The sequence below is a fragment of the Sylvia atricapilla genome, chromosome 7 (assembly GCF_009819655.1).
Source record: "Sylvia atricapilla isolate bSylAtr1 chromosome 7, bSylAtr1.pri, whole genome shotgun sequence".
Classification (NCBI taxonomy): domain Eukaryota; kingdom Metazoa; phylum Chordata; class Aves; order Passeriformes; family Sylviidae; genus Sylvia; species Sylvia atricapilla.
The window spans coordinates 37,041,180-37,063,446 of record NC_089146.1 but is presented as its reverse complement, the minus strand read 5'-3'; the positions used below and the strand labels follow the sequence as shown (position 1 = coordinate 37,063,446).

At 49.9% G+C, this 22,267-nt stretch overlaps 1 protein-coding gene across 1 annotated transcript; it reads left to right on the top strand.

Annotated features, from left to right (window-relative positions):
- The first annotated feature begins 1,017 nt into the window (after window positions 1–1,017).
- On the top strand, window positions 1,018–14,054 carry RND3 (Rho family GTPase 3). The gene is made up of 5 exons (XM_066323212.1): window positions 1,018–1,242; window positions 1,867–1,954; window positions 8,656–8,765; window positions 10,128–10,262; window positions 12,830–14,054. Exons 1-5 carry the CDS (start codon window positions 1,093–1,095, stop codon window positions 13,079–13,081), a joined length of 735 nt encoding a protein of 244 aa, XP_066179309.1. The 5' UTR covers window positions 1,018–1,092; the 3' UTR covers window positions 13,082–14,054.
- Window positions 14,055–22,267: the final 8,213 nt, after the last annotated feature.

Genomic DNA, 22,267 nt, shown 5'->3' with positions numbered 1-22,267 from the left:
GCCAAAGCTTTGCTCGGGGTTGTGTCCAGGAAGAGAAAAAAAAAAAAACAAAAACCCACCAGGAAGATGTTGATGGTTAGGGGAGGCACCGATCTCTGCTCTCGGTGACAGGGACAGCGCTGGGGGAATGGCTGGAGCTGTGTCCGGGCATGTTCAGGGTGGCTTTTGGGACAAGGTTCTTCCCGCAGAGGGTGTGCTAGGCACTGCCCAGGCTCCCCAGGGAATTCCCAAGGTTGCCAGAACTCCAGGAGAGTTTGGACACCGCTCCCAGGGATGCCCAGGGTGGGATTTGGGGGTGTCTGTGCAGGGCCAGGAGCTGGATCCATGATCCCTGTGGTACCTTCCCACTCAGGCTATTCCACAATTCTGTGTTTTTGTGGTACGCCGACACACTCCTTGTGGCCGTGTTTTGAGGGAAAAGCCCCTTTGCCCACCATCACAAGCACCATCTCTTTTTTTACCTGCACCATCCCTTTTTACCTGTTCATCCCTTCTCATCTCTCCTCGTCCCTCCTCACTCCCCTCAGCTCTCCCCACCATCCCTCACCCCAGCCCGAGGCACCCCCTGAGGGACCCTCGACCACCTCTGGGAGGCCGCAGGACCCCCGATGCCGCAGTTCCCCTTTCGCAGCGCTGACATTTACAGATAAAATCGATCAATAAACGCCCCGACCTCCTCCTTCACGGTCCCCATCGCTCTGAGGGCGCCGGACGCCCCCCGCCATTGCCCCCCCCGTTCCCGCCGTCCCCTAGGGGGCGCACTGCCCCGGCGGCGCGCGGCGAGGGGGCGTGACTCCCGCGGCGGCGGGCGGTGATTGGCGGGCGGGAGGCTATATATAGGGGCGGGCGGCGGGGGGACAAAGCAGTGAGCGCGGGACCGGCGGGCGGGCGGGTGAGGGGGCGGCGGCGCGTCCGCAGCTCTGCCTCCTCCACCGCAGCGGCTTCATTGTGTTTTTCGCATTTTTTTTTTTTTTTTTTGCCTTTTCGCGAGAGAAGACCGGGTGTGGTTTAATTTTTTTGTCTGGGTTTTTTTTTTTTTTTTCCCCTCTCTCTTCTGTTGTGGCCGGCCGGAGGGACTCTAAGGGGAGATCAATGAAGGAAAGAAGAGCGAGCCAGAAGTTATCGAGCAAGGCGGTGATGGATCCTAACCAGAACGTGAAGTGCAAGATCGTGGTGGTGGGGGACAGCCAGTGCGGGAAGACGGCGCTGCTCCACGTTTTTGCCAAGGACTGCTTCCCTGAGGTGAGCGGGGCTGGGCTGGACTCGGGGCCGGGGGTCGGGGTCGGGGCTCGGCTCAGGGCTCGGGGTCGGGGCTCGGGGCTGGACTCGGTGTCGGGGCTCGGGGCTGGGCTCAGGGCTCGGGGCTCTGGGCTCAGGGCTCGGCTCAGGGCTCGGGGCTGGGGCTCTGGGCTCGGGGCTCTGGGCTCAGGGCTCAGGGCTGGGCTCGGGGCTCGGGGCTCTGGGCTCGAGGTCGGGGCTCTTGGCTCTGGGCTCGGGGCTCTGGGCGCTGGGCTCGGAGCTCGGGGCTGGGCTCGGGGCTTGGGGCTCGGGGTCGGGGCTCTGGGCTCAGGGCTTGGGGCTCGGAGCTCTGGGCTCGGGGCTCGGGGCTCGGAGCTCTGGGCTCGGGGCTCGGGGCTCGGGGCTCGGGGCTCGGGGCTGGGCTCGGAGCTCGGGGCTGGGCTCAGGGCTTGGGGCTCGGGGCTGGACTCGGTGTCGGGGCTCGGGGCTGGGGTTCGAGGCTTGGGGCTCGGGGCTTGGCTCAGGGCTCTGGGCTCTGGGCTCAGGGCTGGGACTCAGGGCTCGGGGCTGGGCTCGGGGCTCGGGGCCGGGCTGACCGTGCGCTGACCGTGCGCTGTGTCCCGGCAGAGCTACGTGCCCACCGTGTTCGAGAACTACACCGCCAGCTTCGAGATCGACACGCAGCGCATCGAGCTCAGCCTGTGGGACACCTCGGGTGAGCGTTCCCCTTCGCATCCCGGGAATTGCGGCTGGGTGGGATCGGGGGCGGCCGCGGCTCCTCCGCGGGCCCACAGCCCGGCGGGGCTCCGCCTGAGGCTGCTGCTGACGGCTTTTTGGACCAAAAAAAAAAAATATCTCGGCTATCCTTGAAGGATCTCCTCGGCTGAGGGTGTGGGCAAGGCTCCGGGGAAGCGGTTTGTCAGCATTGCAGGGGAATGTGTTCTCACCTGTTCCTGGCTGGAAGGAGCTTTTCTGAGGAGCTCCGGGGGTGCCTCTGCTGCCTGCGAAACCCCCGCTTTGCCTTGCAGGAGCCGGGAAAGGTGCTCCTGTGTAATGGGGAATTATTTCAGCTCGCTTTGGAGCTCCTGGTGGCCTCCTTCGTGCCTCCTCGGGGTTTTTTTTTGGTTGTTTTTTTTTTTTTTTTTTGCAGAACGCAGCACTTTTCTTCCCGGTGTTTTAGGGAGTCTTTAAAGCCAGGAAGGGCTTTTAGGGAAAACCTTTAGAGTTCATCTGTGATTTCTCTGAGATGCTGAGGGTACCTATCCCCCATCAGGCCCGAAGGTCCTCTTCATTCTTCCAGTTTTAGCTGGAAGAAAGCGGCTGGAAGAGGCTGAGGGGTTTGGTGTTTGGCTGCCTCTGCTCGCGTGTTGAGACAGGAGCTCCTCTAGACCCAGAAATTAATTATCATTCGGATAATTGGGCTGCGCTCACAGCCCAGGCAGGTGAAGGAGCACCCCAAAATTGCTGCCTCAGTGCTGGAGAGGAGCTTGGGGAGCCGCTGTGGAGAATCTGAGGATGTCCAGGGGGAGAAGGATGACACCAGGAATCATTATCAGAAGTGTGGATCAACAGCATCTGCAGAGCTGATTGGGGGAAAAAAAAACCCCAAAAAATAATCACAAAAAAAACCCAAAAACCTGCAGGAACTTGGCAGAACACAGAGTCTCCCTGTCTTTTCTCTGTGTAGAAATGGCTCGTTAATGCTGAATTTGGACCCGGCTGAGTTTCTCCTCAGTGTGACAGCAGTTCTTTTACCAGGAATGAAAATGTTAATCCGTGTTTAAAAGAGGAGTTTAGGCGGCGGGTTGGCTTCCCTCTTGCTGTTGAGGAAATGATTCCAAATTCTTGCAACACGATTACTGGGAAAAGGCAGCCTCTGCCCACAACCAGTATCAGCTTTGCTCTGAGCTGATTTTTTATTTTTTTCTTTATTTTTTTTCTTCATCTTATGCCAAGTGAGACTTGCAGATTTCTGGAGTATGTCTGCTTGGAGCTTTCATGCTGTATTACTAAGCTGGCTGGAACTCTGGAGCAAGGGCTTATTAAAAAATTAATAGTTATTTTGGAAAAAAAATGTTATCTTTATTAAAACACAACACACAAACGCGGGCTGGACGTGGGAAGGTTTGGAATCTGTTTGTCAAAGGCTGGAGACACCCATGGAATGAAATATTCCCTAGCACTTCAAAAGACAAAAGCAGTGGAAGAAAAAAACACCTGCCAGCCTTTGTCCTCTGTCCTGGAACCCAGAGAAAGAAATGTGGTTGAATCAGAAGCTTGAGGCCGAGTGGGTGATTTGTCTGCCATCCCAAACTGAAGAGGAAATGTTGGGAAAAATCCAGTGCTTGCTTTTACAGAGTGTTTACCGAGTGGATCCTCTGGCTGTGGGACTCTGCATGAGGAAATTTGGAATTTTGGCTCCGTGAACATCCCTTCTCACCCACTGCAAAAAAAAAACAACAACCAAACCCAAGAGTGCCCATTAACCCAGAGCAAAAATCACATCAGCAGATAAGAGACAGCAGAAGATAAGGGAGTGTTTTAGCCTTATCTGAAAGGCTTGGTAATTTAATTTTTACAAGTCTTTGTCCTGGTCCTCTGCTGGATCAGAAGAGATGTCTGAATGGCATTTTTGAAGCAGGACTAAATCGAATTAACTTGAAAAGATGGCTGATCATTGCAACACGGAGGAGGTGGTGGCTGCAGGTTTTGTGGTGCTCGAATATCTCCTGGGAGGGGGGAAAAGATGCTGTTTGTTTAATTGAGTTTATTGCTCTGTGCTCCAGATACTTCCAAGATGGCTCAATCAGTATTTTGTATTCATCTTTAACTTTTTTTTTTTTTTTAACAGCCTTGCCAATCAATCCCTTGAATTAAAATTGATAATCGAGTTTTGCAGTGAATCCTTTGGAAGGATGTACTGCCACCTCCAACTCTTTTTTTTTCTTTTTTATATTTTTTTCTCTCTGAGAAAATCTGTGGGCATTAGTTAAAATAGTTGTGTTAGGGTGAGAACAGGCCCTGCTGCCACGGTTTTGGCTTATAATTCTTTATATGCCAACAATAATAATGATGTGTTTTTACTGGAGAACTTTTAGGTGTCGTGCACTCGATAGAAAAATTTGAATTCCTCGAGGGGGAGGTTGTTGCTGCATCTTGGATTTGCCCATCGGAATATGGGACGAGTAAAAGTGGGCTGGAAGGGGGAAGATTCATTATTCAAATGTTTGCCGGTGCTGTCTAGTTCTGCGAGTCATTAGAAGGATTTAAATTAGCCACAGCGTTAAGGGGAGCACTTGCCAAGTTGGAATTTCAATGGGGTTTGGGACTCCCAGCCCTCTCTCAGAGCAGGAATGTCTGGTTGCAATCTCCCTGCACCATAAATTACTGGGCTCTGTGCTTGTTGTGTGAGGTGGAATATTAAAAGTTTCTCCAGGTTAAAGCTTCGTCTTGTACTTTCAGGGCCGCTGTGATGGGGAGAAAAAAAAAATCTCTATTAGTTGCCTTTATCTACCATCTAATCTGCATTTATCAAGGTTTTTTTTTTTTTTTTTTTTTTTTTTTTTTTTTTTTTTTTTTTTTTTCTTTTTTTTTTTTTTGCCTCCTTTGGTATTTATATTTCTTGCTAAGACAGCAGCAGCTGTGGCTTGGAAATACCATTCATTAGGTGTACATACCTGTGTCTCCCTAAAATGTGTTTTAGGGGGTTTCTTTATTGCTTGAACCGTGGCTACCCCAATAAAATAATTCTCAGCAGGGCCAGAAATGCTTACAACTGCTGGGGATTAGCAAGTAATTAAATCCAGAAGGGCCTTGGAGCTGCGAGTGGAGTTAGTTTTGCCATGATTCTTGTCTGTGTACAATGTACTCAGCGTCCATAGAAAAACAGAAATCCATTGGAAAGTTTCGTGCTGAAACCTTTCAGGGGAAAGCTGAAACTTGGAGGAATTAAAGTCGCTAATTCCCCAAATTCCCTGGCAGTAAGGACTGCAAAGGAAATGGCCAGTTGCTCTCTTTGCCTCCCAGTCCTCTTGCAGCTTGAATTCAGTGATTTTTTCTGGTTTTAATTGCCCATTTTAGCGGGGTTTTTCTTGTTCCTTTTACAAGGGAATGAATTAGGATCGATTCCTGGGAATACCAATTGCCCTCCCAAAGTTTTTCCTTGGAGCTGTGAGCGCACAAAAAGCTGGGAATACTTTTGCTTGGGAGGTAACCTGCACTGAAAATCCACCTCAGCAATCCCAGAGATGTTATTTTGGGGGGGGGTTATTTTATTTTATTTTTTTGGAAGGAGGAAAACCCATGGAGCAGTGAATCAGCTCCTTGGAGCAGGCAGTGTTTGCTGTGTTTTCTGTGATAATTAGTGAGCCCAAGGCTTTTAGGAGTGAGAATGCTGCTGTTCATCTGTTGTTCTTTCACTTGACTGGGCTCCAAAAGGCTCCAGAGCCTAATTCCTGGTGGCTGCTTGCTGGTGTGGAAATAGGAAAAGTCTTGCCTGTTACTGAGCCCTCCTGGCCTCGGGATGTGCAGCTGAACCCTCCTGGTGCTTTACATCTCCTTGATCCAGCACCTTCCAGAAGTGCTGAACCACCCCCAAATTAAATATTCTTCCCTTTTTAATGATGCCATTCTGCTCTTTATTGAGATAAAAATATTTCAGCTTAAGCTTGGCATCCCCTGTGGGCCAAACCCAACCGTGTTGGCTGGGGAGGGGTTTTATTTCAGCCTAAAAGCTGAGTTTCTGTTGGATTTTGCCTTGAAAACATAAGGTTTCAAAAACAGATCGCCCTTCGTGTTGCAAGTATTTTTGGCTGAAATTGTTGAAGCCGCCAACCAAATTAAATAAAAGAAAAAAAAATAATAAAAATAGGAGGATTGCAGCTGGAGTAGATGTCCAGCACAAAAGAAAAAATGAACTACAGCCTTATCAGCAGCTCCTTGATAAAACTTGAAAAACCACCCCGTGGCATCCTTGCCAAAAATGTTTTATTTTGCAGGAACAGAATCCCAAACACAAATAGGCTTTTTTTTTTTTTTTTTTCTCCTTCTCTTCCCCACAAATACCACGGCTCCTGTTCCAACATTCTCCTTCTGTTTTCGAGGGTTGGCACGGCTTCAAATCCACAGAGGAACATGAAAAAGAGGAGGGAGAGCTGGGCTGGGCTGGGCTTGTCTGTCCAGACTTGAGCGAGCCTCATTCCTCACATTCCTGCCTTCTGAGGGTTTCTCCGGGCAAAGGCATCAAAATGCCAGCCTGAATAGAGCCTGCACAGCGAGGGCTGCAGCCCCTCTTCATTTGCACAGGAATAAAGGGGGTTCTGCTTCTAAATGAGAGCAGGAAATTTCCTCTGTGCATCCTGCAAGTTGCAAATGGGGGGCTCTGTTTGTTCTGCCACACACACCGCCAGCCTCAGAGAAAAGCCAGGGAATATCCCTCCTAAGCTCGCTAAAAAATGCTTTTATTCCAGCTCAGCATGGAGAAATTCAGATGGGGGAGGAAAAAAGAAAAAAAAAACAGAAAACCATCCAAGCAAAGCAGCTCTGGCTGCAGGGATGGGAAGGAGCCTCCGGGCTGGAGGTGGGGACATAAATTCATCTCCTGGACATATATGGGCTCCCTGGAGCTGCTGAGTGAGCCCAGAGGTATTTGTGTGAGGAATGAGTTTCTGGGTGAGGCTTTGCTGAGACTCTCCTCTAGCCAGCAGCCGGGGAAGGATTCCCTCCATCCTGACCCTTGGAGCTACCAGGGAGATGTGGCAGTGCTTTAATGTCACCTGGGTGGCTTCTAGTGACACTTGGTGCTGCAGCTGCTCTTGTCCAGGAGAGAAAACTGAGCCCTGAGGCTCGGGGAGAAATAACCCTGCCCCGGGGTGCAGGACAGGGCTGTAATGATAGTGGGGTGTAATTAGCAGTGGAAAATGCTCATTGATAGCTGCAGCCGGTCCTTAACTCCGGGTCACCTCGCTGAGAGCTGAGATTTTGTTCCCAATGTGTCATTTTGTGCTGAATTCAGCTGAAGTGGGGTGTGAAGAGCCTTTTCTGACAGCTGCCTCTCTGTCAGATTGGCATCGTTTTTTTACAGAGATGAGCGTTCGAATGAAAACCTTCTCGTTCACCAAATTACCTTCTGCTACCTACTTTGGTAATGCTTCCACTCCCCATGTGTTAGTCCTCCTTTCAAAAACAACATTCCTGGGATTCTTGCCTCCTTCCCGTGCAGGAGGAGCCAGTCCAAGTGGAGTCATCTGCGAGCCCTTCACACCATTCCCCTGCTCGTGCAACAGCCCCGAGCTGCCTGCCAGGGAAAAACTGCAGGAATTCCTCTCCTCTTCTTCAGAACCTGACACCTTACAGCCACTTAGTGCTGGAAAACTGGGAAATAAGGGAGATAATGAGCTGATAACCCCCCAAACTCCTGGAAATTGGGTTCTTGTGGTGGGTGTTCCGTGCTGGCTTTCAGGGTCTGGCGTGTTTCAGGATTTTTTTCATGGGGAAAATACAGAAATAAGGATGGATGATGGCTGAAAAACTGGATTTTAAGTTGCCCAGGCCCTTGCCCTGCTGGGCCACTGAGCTGGTTTAAATGCCCTTTTAAATGCATTAAGAAATGGATTTTCCTCAGGAAGTGGAGCTCAGCACAGTTAAGGCCAAACCTAATGGTGGTTGAGTGACTGCAACTTCTTAAAAAAAAAAACCCAAATTTTTAAAATTTTTTTTATTCCCCTAACCTGTTGCCAAATTCACCAGATGATTAAAACACAATTTTTAACTCTGGATGGATTTTAACTCTTCACATCGTGACTGTTGTTAAAGGGAAACAGAAACTCCCTTCACAGGCCTGCAAGTAAAACAAGCACAAAGAGCAGTACAGTACCTACATCTGTTCCCTCAGATTACTAAATTAGCTTTGATCTTGTTGATAAAAATCTGCTTTATGGGCTAAACATAAACATTTATTGCAAGCTTTATTGGTTTACAGATTAATGAGGCTTTTTGTGACAGATAACTTGCGTGCCTGCCTACAGGATTGGGATTTTTTCCCTGCTGGAAATCTGTTTCCTGCAACAAGTTCTTTAATTTGAAGCAAGAGTTTCTTCTGAACATTGCCAATGTGACAACTAAAGATGCTTTTTTTTTTTTTTGCACTTGGAGCTGTTTGTTTTAAATTAGCTGTTAGACAAATCAAAACTTCCAATCTGCTTTAGGAAAAAGCCTTTTGGAGTCCAAGGGTTTTGTTGGGGCTGGGCTTTAAACTTGGGCTGAGCCCGTTTCCTTCTCCTTGGGAGCACCCCCAGCGTTTGGTGGGTGATGGATCAGTGAGGGGCCAGCACTGAAAGCCTCTCCAGGCTTTTCTGGGTGACTGCAGGGAGAGGAAATCAGCAATTAATGACGAGATGTTGTTTGTTTTCCCTGCAGGGTCTCCTTATTACGACAACGTCCGCCCGCTCTCCTACCCCGACTCCGATGCTGTCCTCATCTGCTTTGACATCAGCCGCCCAGAAACCCTGGACAGTGTCCTAAAAAAGGCAAGTGTTGGAGCCAAGCCCTGAGCACAGGGCTCTGCTCATCCTTAAATCCCTGCCCTGCAAGCTTCCACTCTGTTTCTTTTAATGGAGCGATGGCAGGAGGGTGCTTTGATTTGAGGCCGTTTGTTAGTTGAAAAACCTCGCTGGTGGACACTTGGAGCTGAAGGGAAGTCTCATTCCTCAGCCCTGAGACAGGTTGCTGAGGGTGGTGTGAGGTGCTGTAAGGAGTTGTCTCTCACACGTTCCTGTGACGGGATTGGGAAACTTCGCTGGGTTTGTAGGAGTGGTATAAAAATTGTCAGCCGAGTGTTTGGACTCGTGCCACGGCCTTACATAATTGTGAGCCTGACGTTGGAAGGAGCCAGTGACAAATGCCTCTGGAAGCCACCAGCAGAGCTTGCAGTGGCACAGAAATACAGCCCTGCCCCAAAGCCCTTTGTGAGATCACTGATCCAGCTTGTGTCAGGCTTCCCACAAACTCAAACACGGAATTTTCATCATCAGGCTCTGGGTTTGCAGGGTGGTCCTGGTGCCCTCCTTGGCTGCTGAGCATGACTCAGCTTCACCCTGGTTTTGGGGCTCAATGACCTGAAGTTCCTTTTTTATTTTTTTTTTTTCTGAGGCTGGAGCCAGTGATTCTTGTCTCACTGGGGTGAAGTGCCTTACAGTGCTCTGAATAGCCTACAAAAAAATACTTCAAAACTGCTCCCTCTGTGTCAAAAAGCATCCACAACTTTGTGGCTTTTCTGTCCCTGCTAATGCTGGTTACTTAATTCTGCAGGAGATTGTTCTTAATCTGCTTTAAAACCCAAATTATAGCCTGAAATTTTAGGGAGTATCAGGGAGAAATCCCTGTTTGGGTTATGCTGTGAAGTTTTTGGCTTGGAGTTCTCAACAGAACCTTGTAGAAGGGTGAAACTCAATGAATTCATCTCAAGTTTTGTCTGAAGGGGCTCGTTGTTGGTTCAGCTGGGGCAGATTGGTGTAGTTTGAGGTGTGAGAACCCAGCAGTGAACCCCTCTTTAGCCCTGCTGGTGTTGTGGTTGTCCAAGAGCTGCCTCTGAAGGTGGGGACAGCATTTCTGCACCTGGCTGGGGCTGGGTGTGAGAAACAACAGCTCTGCAAACCTTTCCTCGTGTGGCTAAACAATCTGAGCTCATTCCCTGCTGATTAGTAAGCCAGTGGAATTCGTGAGCGTGTGAGACAGGAAGATTTCATCCTTGACCAAGTTCTGCCTTCAGATAAAACAAACCACCTCGGGGGCAAACCCAACCATTACGTAAAAACATTCCAGCCTGGAGAGCTGGAATCAAAACTCGTGGCTTCTTTGGGTTTAAACATGAACAACTTGTGATTTTCCAGTGGAAAGGGGAGATCCAGGAGTTCTGCCCCAACACCAAGATGCTCCTGGTGGGCTGCAAGTCGGACCTGCGCACGGATGTCAGCACGCTGGTGGAGCTCTCCAACCACAGGCAGACCCCCGTGTCCTACGACCAGGTAGGTCCTTCTTTTGTCCTTCAGGAGGGAAGAAAATCCTGGTTTTCTGTCACTGGAGCCCTCCCTGTGACCAGCTTGTCCCTCGTGATGTCCCCAGTGCAGCCTGACACGCAGATTTGCACCCGTGGTGTGGGTGGAGGTGGGTTTGAAAACTGTTTGGGACTAAAGGAAATCCTGCAGCCCCACAGTCTGATGTGGTGGTGTTAAATCATCCCTTTTCAATGTCATAAATCGTTGCCTTTTTTTGCCTGCAAATTGCTTTTTTAGGCGAGTTGTAAAAAGAACTTCCTGCATTTCTGTGCCTGCACGCACCAAAAAACGTAGCTAAAAGGTGACACGTCCTGTTTATTCACTGACAAATTGGTAAAATTGCTGTCTGCAGACTTCAGATTTGAATGTTGTTTGACTTCAGAATCATGACACTGTAGTGGAATATAATCTGCCCCCAATTCCTTCAAAAACATCTCATCTCTCCTTCTGAAGGTGCAGCAAAGCCAGAAGGCATCTTCATTCTTGATGAGCCCTTTGCTCTTGGGAAAGGGAGAACTTTGGAGCCAGGCATCAGAGGAGAGAGAGAAAGGGAAAGGAAGCAGGTCATGGGAGAGAGCAGGATGTAGGAACAGGGAAACTGCTCCCTTTATTACTCACATGTGTGTGATCACTGATGCAGCTGAATCACGCTGCTGCTGACTGATCCACCCTGTGGGAGGGACACTGGCACCTCCAGGAGTCACTTCAGCAACCACTTGGGGATGGTTTATCCCTCAGGTTTTCCAAAGCAGCAGCTCCTGAGCTGGAGTTACTAAGGATGGAGTGTGTTCACCTTGGAAAATGGCAGGATTTCAGTAAAATCAACTCTTTCCACGAGAATGATCAAAAATCCGCTGACAGGTGGATTTATTTTTTTTTTCCCCCTGGATTCACAGCTCAGCCTGTTCCCCTGAGGAGCAGGAACAAAGCACACAGCTTCTTCTAAAATGCCCTTCAAGGCTAAGGCAGGATGGAACCAGAGCTTTCCCATTGCTCTGAGCTCCAGCAGGAAGGCACTGGCAGGGTGAGGACACTCTGCTCCAGCCTCCCAGCTCTGGGAGCTCCACCTGAGCAAACAGTTCCCAGGCTCAGCTCAGCAGAGTGGAAATGTTGAACTGTGGGGAAGGGAGCTGCTCCTGGGAGCTCCTGCTGCCTTATCAGCCTCTCCCCCTTGGCACTGATAAGGTCCCATCCCTGCAGGGCAAACAGGAGGGGCCATGGGCCTGGAGATGGGTGAGGAGGGGTGGCACAGTCAAAAGATGTGGTTGGGTTTCTTCGTAACTTTGTAAAGATTCATCCCTCAGAAAAATCAAATTCCCTTGGAGCAACTCCCCTTCTTTCACATAATGCTGGATTGTGTTCCAGTAACAAAATCCACCGCAGGACACTGGGCTATTGTCATTTCTCACATGTTGGCTTGTTTGCCTGAGCTGCTGGAACAGATATCCCTGCTTTGACTGCTTAAAATCCCAGAAGAAGGGCTCCTATAACCCCTGATGCGCTTTTTTTTTTTTTTTTTTTTTTTTTTTTTCCTTTCTTTTTTCCCTGTTCCCTATGAGGAAGTTGCTAGAACTCTCCCAGAGCACATTTCCCTGAGAACTTTGCCCTCTTCCTGGGGCTGTAACAGGGACTCTGCTGCAGCTCAGGAGCAGCTGCTTATTCCTTAAGGCACAGAATTTCTCTTTGGAGGTGCCACATTTTCCAGGAGATTCCCAGATTCAGGTTGAGGTGAAAGTGCTGAAAGGCCTCACTGAGACACTTCAGATTTTTGCAGTCCCTGAGCTCTTTTCTCTCCCAATTTGTGTTTCTCAGCACAGCAGATGAGGCTTGGACACTTAGTTTGACTCCTCCTGCAAAGAAAACTCTGTTTGTTGTCCCAAATCAGCTGTGACTTTTCAAAAAAAAAAAAAAAAAATTAAAATTAAAGCACAGAGCTGGAATTGTGAGGATTGCCGAAGCTTTTTACACAACTTGGTATTGATCACATGTTCCTTTTTCCTCTCAGGATGCAAATATGGCCAAATCCCAAAAGAAGGGCTCCTATAACCCCTGATGCCCTTTCCCCCTGTCTTTTTTCCCTGTTCCCTATGAGGAAGTTTCTAGAATTTTCCCTGAGAACTTTGCCCTCTTCCTGGGGCTGTAACAGGGACTCTGCTCCAGCTCAGGAGGCACAGAATTTCTCTTTGGACATTTCAGGCTCCAATCTGAATCTCTCTCCTGGAATCTGCCACATTTTCCAGGAGAGTCCCAGATTCAGGTTAAGGTGAAACTGCTGAAAGGCCTCACTCAGATTTTTGCAGTCCCTGAGCTCTTTTCTCTCTTTTAAATTTGTGTTTCTCTGCACAGCAGATAAGGCTTGGACACTTGTTTGACTCCTCCTGCAAAGAAAACTCTGTTTGTTTTCCCAAATTGGCTTTGGGTTTTCCTTAAAAAAAAAAAAAAAAGAAAAAAAATTAAGGCACAGAGCTGGAATTGTGAGGATTGCCGAAGCTTTTTAGACAACTTGGTATTGATCACATGTCCCTTTTTCCCCTCAGGGTGCAAATATGGCCAAACAGATTGGAGCAGCCACATACATCGAATGCTCAGCCTTACAGTCAGAAAACAGTGTCAGAGACATTTTTCACGTCGCCACCCTGGCGTGTGTGAACAAAACAAACAAAAACGTCAAACGAAACAAATCTCAGAGGGCCACAAAGAGGATTTCACACATGCCTGGCAGGCCAGAACTGTCCACAGTGGCCACGGACTTGAGAAAGGACAAAGCCAAGAGTTGCACGGTGATGTGAAGGAGCTGGGATTGCCTGGAGGAGGAGGAGGAGGAGGAGGAAGATCCAGGAGGGGTTTTGGAGCTCAATGAAGTCACAGCCACAGGGTGTTTAAATGAGGGCTTTTGCCAGTGCTTTCGTGGAGGTTTCTCCTGTTGTGTGACACTTGGACTTAAGGACTGAGCAGCAGGAAGAAAAGGCTCTCAGAGAGGAGTGGCATCAGGAATTTTTTTTTTCTGTTGAAGACAATGCCAAAAAAAAAAAATAATAATAATAATTAATAATAAAAGGGAAAACGTTTGAATGTGCTGAGAGAAGAGAGAATGGTTGGGAGAATTACCCTGCAAAAGGAGAGATGTCATGGACACTGCTTCTTTCTTTTAGTAATGCTCTGCTCCTGGATGCTACCACTTTGATTTCATTCAAACAATACTTTAATGGGATATTATTTTTTTTTTTAATGAAGACATTATTAATATGCCCTTCTCATTAAGGAACTACCCCGCTGACCTTAGAGTTGGTTTTCCAAAGGATTCGATCTGTTTTTTTTGGGGTTGTTTTGTTTTTGTTTTTTTTTTTTTTTTTTTTTTTAAGTAGCTGATTGTGAAAATGGAAAGGATACCGAGATCTGTGGAAAGGAATTTTTTTTTTTTTTTTTTAATCCCCACCTCAAGGAAAATTCTGGAGAAGTCTGGAGTCCTGCCTTTCCTGATCCACGGCGGGGATGAAGACAAGCTGTTTGAGGATTCCCAGGCTGGATCAGATCCGTGGGGCAGGGAGGAGTGGGGGCAGAGCAGCCCTGCAGGGCTGTGACTCGGCTGATCCTCGTTGTGCTTGTGCTGTGGAGTGGAAATGGTGCCAGTCCTGGTGTTCTGTGTGCCCACCTCGCTTCAGGTGGGAGGTGCTGAGAGCTGTGATGGCAAATTTAACCATAGTAGTTCCCTTAAGCCTTACTGCCCACCTGGGGAAGCCCCCTCCCCAAAAAACAAAAAAACCCCAGCAGCTGGAGAGCCCATGGATCCCACAGAAATGCTCTTCTGGGATGTGGTTCACTGCAAAAAAAAAAAAAAATTTTAAAAACCCCATAAAATACCCCTGAAAAACCTGCAAAATTGAGCCTTTCGTGCTGCTCCTCGTTTTGGGGGTCTGAAGAACTGTGAGGCCTTAAGGGGTCCCCGGTGGGAACTGGATCCTGCCCTTAGTTTTTAGGATTAACACAAAAAAAAAATATTATCCAGCCTCCCCCCCGCCCCCAATCCTGAAAACGGGGTGAACTGGTTCAGTCCAATCCCTTTCTGCTGTTGTTACACTGAATTAAATCAGCCTTTTCCAATGGTTTGGAACTCTTCCTGACCCACCAAACTTGTCCCAAAGGAAGGAGACAAAGCCCTGAGCCAGGCTGGTTTTTGCTTGTGGAGGACAAGCATTTCATTGCCAATGGTGATGCTTCGTTTTTGAAGTGTTTAAAAAGCTCTGGTGCAAAAGGTAAAAAAACAAAACTGGTAATTAAAATCTCAGTTCTGTGTGTTCCCGGCACTTTGTTTCATCTGAGAAAAGAAGACAAATCTCACTCCCATTCTGGTTATTTCCCTCAGAAACAAACAAAAAAAGAGACATTTTTTGACCACCTTAATAAGCTTTTAACTGATGCAACAGTGCTATTAGGGCAGTATTACAAAATAGCTGGTAAGTGCTTCTTTCTGTATTTAAATATTGTGGAAAAAAAATAAGTTATAACTGTTATAAAACAGGACATTCATTACTTTTTTTTTTTTTTTAATTGTTGGAGTCACTTTGTTTGGTTAATGTTTCTGCAGTATTTATTAAAATACCATTTTTTTTTCTTTGAATTAAAAAAAAAAAACCAAAACCAAAAAAAAATGGTTTTTTCTTGTGGTGGAAGCGGCCTTTGTGTGGTAGTTCATTAACAGTTGTGTGTTTTGGGGCATAATTGTGCTGGGGTTTTGAGTAGGAATCTTCTTTTTGCAACAGCCTTTTGGGCATGAAATTTTCCACTTTGCTGTGGGTTCCTTCTTGGAGACGTTTCCCAAAAATGCCAGAGGCAGAGGAGCAAAGCAAACACGTGGGGGTTGCTTTGCTTTGCCTCTCAAGCTGAATTGTCACTGAATTTTCAGATTCAGTTTCAGGTTGTTCTTCACCAGAAAAACTCACTCCCAGCCCGGGGCTGTTCCTGATCGCTGGGGAGATCCCTGGAATTCTGAGTTGTCCTGGAATTCCAGGGGAATTTTTGTTCTGTTGGGACACAGAACCTGCAGCTCATCCTCCCCTCCCCAGGGCTTCTCCTGGTGTCCATCCAGACAGGAAAAGCTTGGATTTGTCTTGGAGACATCTCAGAATTCCATCTCAGAATTCCCAACAGTTCATCTCCCTGTTCCTTGGGACTGCCCTGATGGTTCTCCCCTGTTCCAAATGACCCAGCAGCTCTGTAGGTGCTATAATTAACGAGTGAGGGGCTAATTAATGATCCAAACTCTCCCTGTCCTGGCCATCTGAAGGTGTCCATGGTGTTTCTATCTGTTCCTGTCACTGGGGAGATCCCTGGAATTCTGAGTTGTCCTGGAATTCCTGTGTCCTGTTGGGACACAGAACCTGCAGCTCATCCTCCCCTCCCCAAGGCTCCTCCTGGTGTCCATCCAGACAGGAAAAGCTTGGGATTGTCTTGGACACATCTCAGAATTCCATCTCAGAATTCCATCTAAGAGTTCATCTCCCTGTTCCTTGGGACAGCCCTGATGTTCCCAATGACCCAGCAGCTCTGTAGGTGCTGTAATTAACAATGAGGGGCTAATTAATGATCCAAACTCTCCCTGTCCTCACCATCTGAAGGTGTCTGCCAGGCTGAGCAGCCCCTCCACAGCTGGATTGAAACATTTGGGACACAGACCCACAGCTGAGCCAGCAGGAGCAGATCCACTCCTCCTCTTGGAATCTCTTTCCAGAAGGAATTTTTTCCCCCAATTAATTCTTCCTCTACCTTGGGAAGGTTTGTGGCACCTTTCTCAGAGCTGCAAACGCTGCAGGAGCAGTTGGGCCACTGCAGTCCTCATCCCAAACTTCATCCCAACCCTTGTGGTCCCACCCCAGGCTGCTGCTGCTGCTTCTCCTGGGATTCCACCTCAGCTTGGCAGGGAATTCTGCCTGAGCTGCCGACTGAACTGCTCTTCCCTGGCTCCTGCTGAGGCTGAGGAATAGAATTGGCCCTTCCTGGCACCTCCAGTTTTGAGATTCCCCCACATTTTGTAGGAATTTTTGATGTTTCGTGGTTCTCCCGGGTCACTCCCCAGTGTGGCGTGGTCACAGCTCAAAACGAGGTGGATTAGGGTGCTGCTAAAGGACTCTCAAACCATCTCCAGAAAGGAAATAATCCCAAATTTAACATGCTGGAGCTGGGCTGTTTGATGGATTTTTAGGGGGTTTTCCACCCAGATTGGTGGTGGCTTCAAGCTCCAAGGGTTTTTTGGGACTTTGGTGGATTTGGGATCAGGTGCTGGCATTTCTTTGCCTCATCCTCATGTAGCCTCCCCTAAGGGAGGGATTATTTGCTGAAAAACAAGTAATTATTAATCCTCAGCTCGTTTAATTTCTTCCTTCCAAACTGCTTTCTTAAAAGACTGATGAACCTCTTTTTCCAGGGATTCTCCATCTCACCCAGCTCCTGTGGCAACCTTCCTGAAAAAGCCATGGAGAGTTGCAGCAGTGGCTGCTGCCAGTTTAAAAGCTCAAACAGAATATTTTGGTGGTTTTTTTATTATTATTATTCTTTTTCTGCAGCTCCTTCATCTTCCCAGCAGGTCCTAAAGTGTCCAAAATGACCTTGGAATCTAATCCTCAGGATCTGGCACAAGGAATGTTCTGCCAAGTGGGTTTTTTTTTAATCCTTCCTAAATGATTTTAAAGGATGAGAAATAGTCTGAGGAGGAAAGATCTCAGCTGGTTTCCCAAAGGATCTCTGAAAAAGGGATTCCAAGTGGGGGAAAATGGGTTTTTAGCCCTCCACCCACCTCATGGCAGAAATTCTGGGATGTGCTCCTAAATCTCCTTCCCTTGCACTTTGGAGCTTGGCAAGGAATTAATTCCCTGTTTTTCACTGGTGGGAAGGGGGTGAATCCTTTCAGGATGGTTCCTGCCCTGCCGTGGTCACCTGTCCTGCTCTGGAGGTGGCACCAGCACCGGGATAATCCCAGGGGACAAAGAAATGGATGAGCAAAGCCCCTAAACCAAACTTTAATCCCACAGCAAACCCTGGTTAAACCACATCCCTGAGCTCCTTTTCCTGGGAACTTGCAGCCAGCGCTGATCCTCCAGGTGCCACTTTGGGATAAAAAAAAAGTTCATTATTTTACAGCAAAAAATATAAAATATGGGGGTGAGGAGGCAGCAGTGACCCTCTGCAGCGTGCACTTCTGAAATAAAGGGGAAATTCGGTGTGTTTGCAGTGAAACAATGGTGATAATATTTAATATTAGGAAATATTTACGGGTTGGGGGGGTCAAGTTGTGGCTGGGCGTGTGGCTTCAGCCAGGGTCACCTGGATTTTTAAGGGAAAAACGCCAAGAAAAGCTTCACCCTCAGCAGGAGGAGGCTGGAGCTGAGCAAACGGAGTGAAGGAGCAGGAGGAAAACTGAACACAAGGGCTGGAATTCCAGGGCTGGAATCCAGGGCAGCAGCTGGGCCTGGGGGGACAGAGGATGCTGAGCTGAGCGCTCTGAGTGCCACGACAAATGAGCGGTGACACCCCCGGGCCACCTTCGGGCAGCGGTGACAGTCCCCGTGTGACCCCGGAGCTGAGGACAAGGTGACAGAATGGCGGAGGAGGGGCTGGGAAAAGGGGATGGAGCTACCGGGGAACCTCACCCTCTTTCCTGCAACTTGTGCCTCCACGGCCTGATCCAGAGCGCTGGGAATGTGTCCCTTCTTTGGGGATGTGTGTCCCCTCTCCTCGGGAATGTGTCCCCCTTTTCCTCGGGAATGTGTCCCCTCTCCTTGGGAATGTGTCCCCTCTCCTTGGGAATGTCTGTCCCCATCCCTAGGGAATGTGTCCCCTCTCCTCGGGAATGTGTCCCTTCTTTGGGGATGTGCGTGTCCCCATCCCTCGGCAATGTGTCCCCCTTTTCCTCGGGAATGTGTCCTGTTTTCCTCGGGAATGTGTCCCCTTTTCCTCGGGAATGTCTGTCCCCATCCCTTTGGAATGTGTCCCCTTTTCCTCGGGAATGTGTCCCCTTTTCCTCGGGAATGTGTCCCTTCTTTGGGAATGTGTGTGTCCCCATCCCTCGGCAATGTGTCCCTTCTTTAGGAATGTGTCCCCTCTCCTCGGGAATGTGTCTGTCTCCATGCCTCGGGAATGTGTCTGTCCCCCTTTTCCTTGGGAATGTGTCCCCATCCCTCGGGAATGTGTCCCCTCTCCTTGGGAGTATGTCTGTCCCCGCTCCTCGGGAATGTGTCCCATCCCTGGGGCATGTGTCCCATCCCTCGGGAATGTGTCCCCTCTCCTCGAGAATGTGTCCCCTTTTCCTCGGGAATGTGTCCCTTCTTTGGGAATGTGTCCCCGCGCTTCGGGAATGTGTCCCCTTTCCTCTGGAATGTGTCCCCTCTCCTTGGGAATGTGTCCCCTTTTCCTTGGGAATGTGTCACTTGTTTGGGAATGTGTCTCCTTTTCCTCGGGAGTGTGTCCCATCCCTGGGAATGTGTCCCCATCCCTGGGGAATGTGTCCTATCCCTGGGGATGTGTCCTATCCCTGGGAATGTGTCCCCATCCCTGGGGATGCCCTGTACCCTCAAGGTTTCCCCAGCCCAGAGGCAGCCCGTGGGGCTCCGGGATCGGGACCTCCCGGCTCAGGGAGCTGCAGGGGACATCAACCTCATCCCGCCTGGAATGAGCCGCAAATGGGATCCAGGGCTGGCCTTGAAGCAGACGTCACTCATTTCGTGTCTGGCGTGTAGGGAAATGTCGCTGCTGGGACAGCACCTCCGTGACCTGGGGATGGCACTGTCCCCTGCCCTGTCCCCTGCCCTGTCCCCTGCACTGTCCCCTGCCCTGTCACCCGCCCCTGGCTGGCACAGCGCGGGTCTGCCGGGCCCGGTCTGCTCAGGGGGTTTGGTGCCCTCTGTCCTGCTCAGGATGAGTTTGGGGCTCTCTGTCCTGCTCAGGATGAGTTTGGGGCTCTCTGCCCTGCTCAGGGTGAGTTTGGGGCTCTCTGCCCTGCCCAGGATGAGTTTGGTGCTCTCTCCCTTGCCCAGGATGAGTTTGGGGCTCTCTGTCCTGCCCAGGATGAGTTTGGTGCTCTCTGCCCTGCTCAGGATGAGTTTGGGGCTCTCTGTCCTGCCCAGGATGAGTTTGGGGCTCTCTGTCCTGCTCAGGATGAGTTTGGGGCTCTCTGTCCTGCCCAGGATGAGTTTGGTGCTCTCTGCCCTGATCAGGATGAGTTTGGGGCTTTCTGTCCTGCTCATGATGAGTTTGGGGCTCTCTGCCCTGCCCAGGATGAGTTTGGGGCTCTCTGTCCTGCCCAGGATGAGTTTGGGGCTCTCTGTCCTGCCCAGGATGAGTTTGGGGCTCTCTGCCCTGCCCAGGATGAGTTTGGGGCTCTCTGTCCTGCCCAGGATGAGTTTGGGGCTCTCTGCCCTGCTCAGGATGAGTTTGGGGCTCTCTGCCCTGCCCAGGATGAGTTTGGGGCTCTCTGTCCTGCTCAGGATGAGTTTGGGGCTCTCTGCCCTGCCCAGGATGAGTTTGGTGCTCTCTGTCCTGCTCAGGATGAGTTTGGGGCTCTCTGTCCTGCCCAGGATGAGTTTGGGGCTCTCTGTCCTGCCCAGGATGAGTTTGGTGCTCTCTGCCCTGATCAGGATGAGTTTGGGGCTCTCTGTCCTCTTCAGGATGAGTTTGGTGCTCTCTCCCTTGCCCAGGATGAGTTTGGGGCTCTCTGCCCTGATCAGGATGAGTTTGGGGCTCTCTCCTCTGCTCAGGATGAGTTTGGGGCTCTCTGTCCTGCCCAGGATGAGTTTGGGGCTCTCTGTCCTCTTCAGGATGAGTTTGGTGCTCTCTGCCCTGATCAGGATGAGTTTGGGGCTCTCTGTCCTGCCCAGGATGAGTTTGGGGCTCTCTCCCCTGCCCAGGATGAGTTTGGGGCTCTCTGTCCTGCTCAGGATGAGTTTGGGGCTCTCTGTCCTCTTCAGGATGAGTTTGGTGCTCTCTGCCCTGATCAGGATGAGTTTGGGGCTCTCTGCCCTGCCCAGGATGAGTTTTGGGGGCTCTCTGCCCTGCTCAGGATGAGTTTTGGGGGCTCTCTGTCCTCTTCAGGAGGTGTTTCGGTGCTCTTTGTCTTTCTCAGGATGAGTTTGGTGCTCTCTGCCCTGCCCAGGATGAGTTTGGGGCTCTCTCCTCTGCTCAGGATGAGTTTGGTGTTCTCTGTCCTGCCCAGGATGAGTTTGGGGCTCTCTGTCCTGCCCAGGATGAGTTTGGGGCTCTCTGTCCTGCTCAGGATGAGTTTGGGGCTCTCTGTCCTGCTCAGGATGAGTTTGGGGGCTCTCTGCCCTGCCCAGGATGAGTTTGGTGCTCTCTGTCCTGCCCAGGATGAGTTTGGGGCTCTCTGTCCTGCTCAGGATGAGTTTTGGGGGCTCTCTGTCCTCTTCAGGAGGTGTTTCGGTGCTCTTTGTCTTTCTCAGGAGGAGTTTGGTGCTCTCTGTCTTGCTCAGGATGATTTTTGGTGTTCTCTGCCCTGCTCAGGATGACTTTTGGGACTCCTTGTCATTCTCATGAAATGTTTGGTGCTCCCTGTCCCGCTCAGGAGGGGTTCTGGTGCCCTTTCTTCTGTTCTGGTGCTCTTTGTCCTGCTCATTTTCCATAATCCACAGCAGGAGCTGGATGGAGGGATGGATGGAGGGATGGATGGATGGATGGAGGGATGGACAGGGATGGATGGATGATGGATGGATGGATGGATGGATGGATGGATGGATGGATGGATGGATGGGTGGATGGATGGATGGATGGAGGGATGGATGGATGGATGGATGGATGGATGGATGGCGGGATGATGGATGGATGATGAATGGATGGACAGACTGACAGCTGTGCCTCAGGGCTATGTAAACCCCTCCTCCTGCCCAGCTGTGGCTGTCCCTGGATCCCTGCAGTGTCCCAGGCCAGGCTGGATGGGGCTTGGAGCAGCCTGGGACAGTGGAAGCTGTCCCTGAACATGGCAGAGGGATGGAATGGCATGAGATGAACCCATTCCAACCCAAACCATCCCACAGTTCCAAAATACCTTTTCTCCACCTCCGCTTTTGTAGTTTTCCCCTCCCCTGACAAACGTGGGATCATCCCCCTGAGCAGACACCCCGGGATGTGCCACTCCCTGTGCATTCCCACCCGAGCTGTGGCATTCCCAGCTCCAAGATCCTTTTCTCAGGAGCTGCCAGAGGCAATTCCACCCCAAATCATCATCCCTGGGCGTTGATGTGCTGCTGTGGGTGATGCCTTCACTTTTATCTCCCACAATTCCATGTTCTGTGGTGCGCAGGGCTGAGCTCTGAGCTCACAGTCAGTGTCACTCAGCTCTGCACACAGCAGGGACACAAAACAAATCCTTCTGCTGCTGCACACCAAGGACAACTTTCAGCCCCAAAGCACAACCAAGGGTGGGCTGGAGGGAGGGACAAGAAGGATGGGACCTCACAGCCTGGAGCTGGAATGGGACAACTCAACCCCAAGGTGCAAATGGACCAAAACTTATCAAAGTGTCAGACCTCGTGACCATTTGTCCATTTTGTGTCCATTTTGTGACCATTTTGGGTCCATTTTGTGACCATTCTGTGACCATTTTGTGCTCATTTTGTGTCCATTTGGGTGTAGCCCTGGCCAGGCTCTTGTCCTGCCCAAGGTGGATCCTAAAAACCTTGTAACAAATCCCTACTTTATTCTCCAGCTCTGCCCACTCTGTTCCAGCTCAACCTCCCCCAGGCATCACAAGGACTCCCCCATGGCTTTTGTCACCTCCTTCCCTTTGTCCCTCCCTCCTGTGCCCTCACTGTGACCCCAACACCTCTGTGCTGCTTCTCCCGTCCTCTCTCCTGCCTGGAAGCGCACAGAGATCGTTCAAGATGATCTTTCCAAGATTTTGGGATGCTGCCGGTGGCGTCCAGTGGCTTTTTTTTTTTGGCTCCTTGCGAGGCTGAGGAAGGCAGCGATGTCCC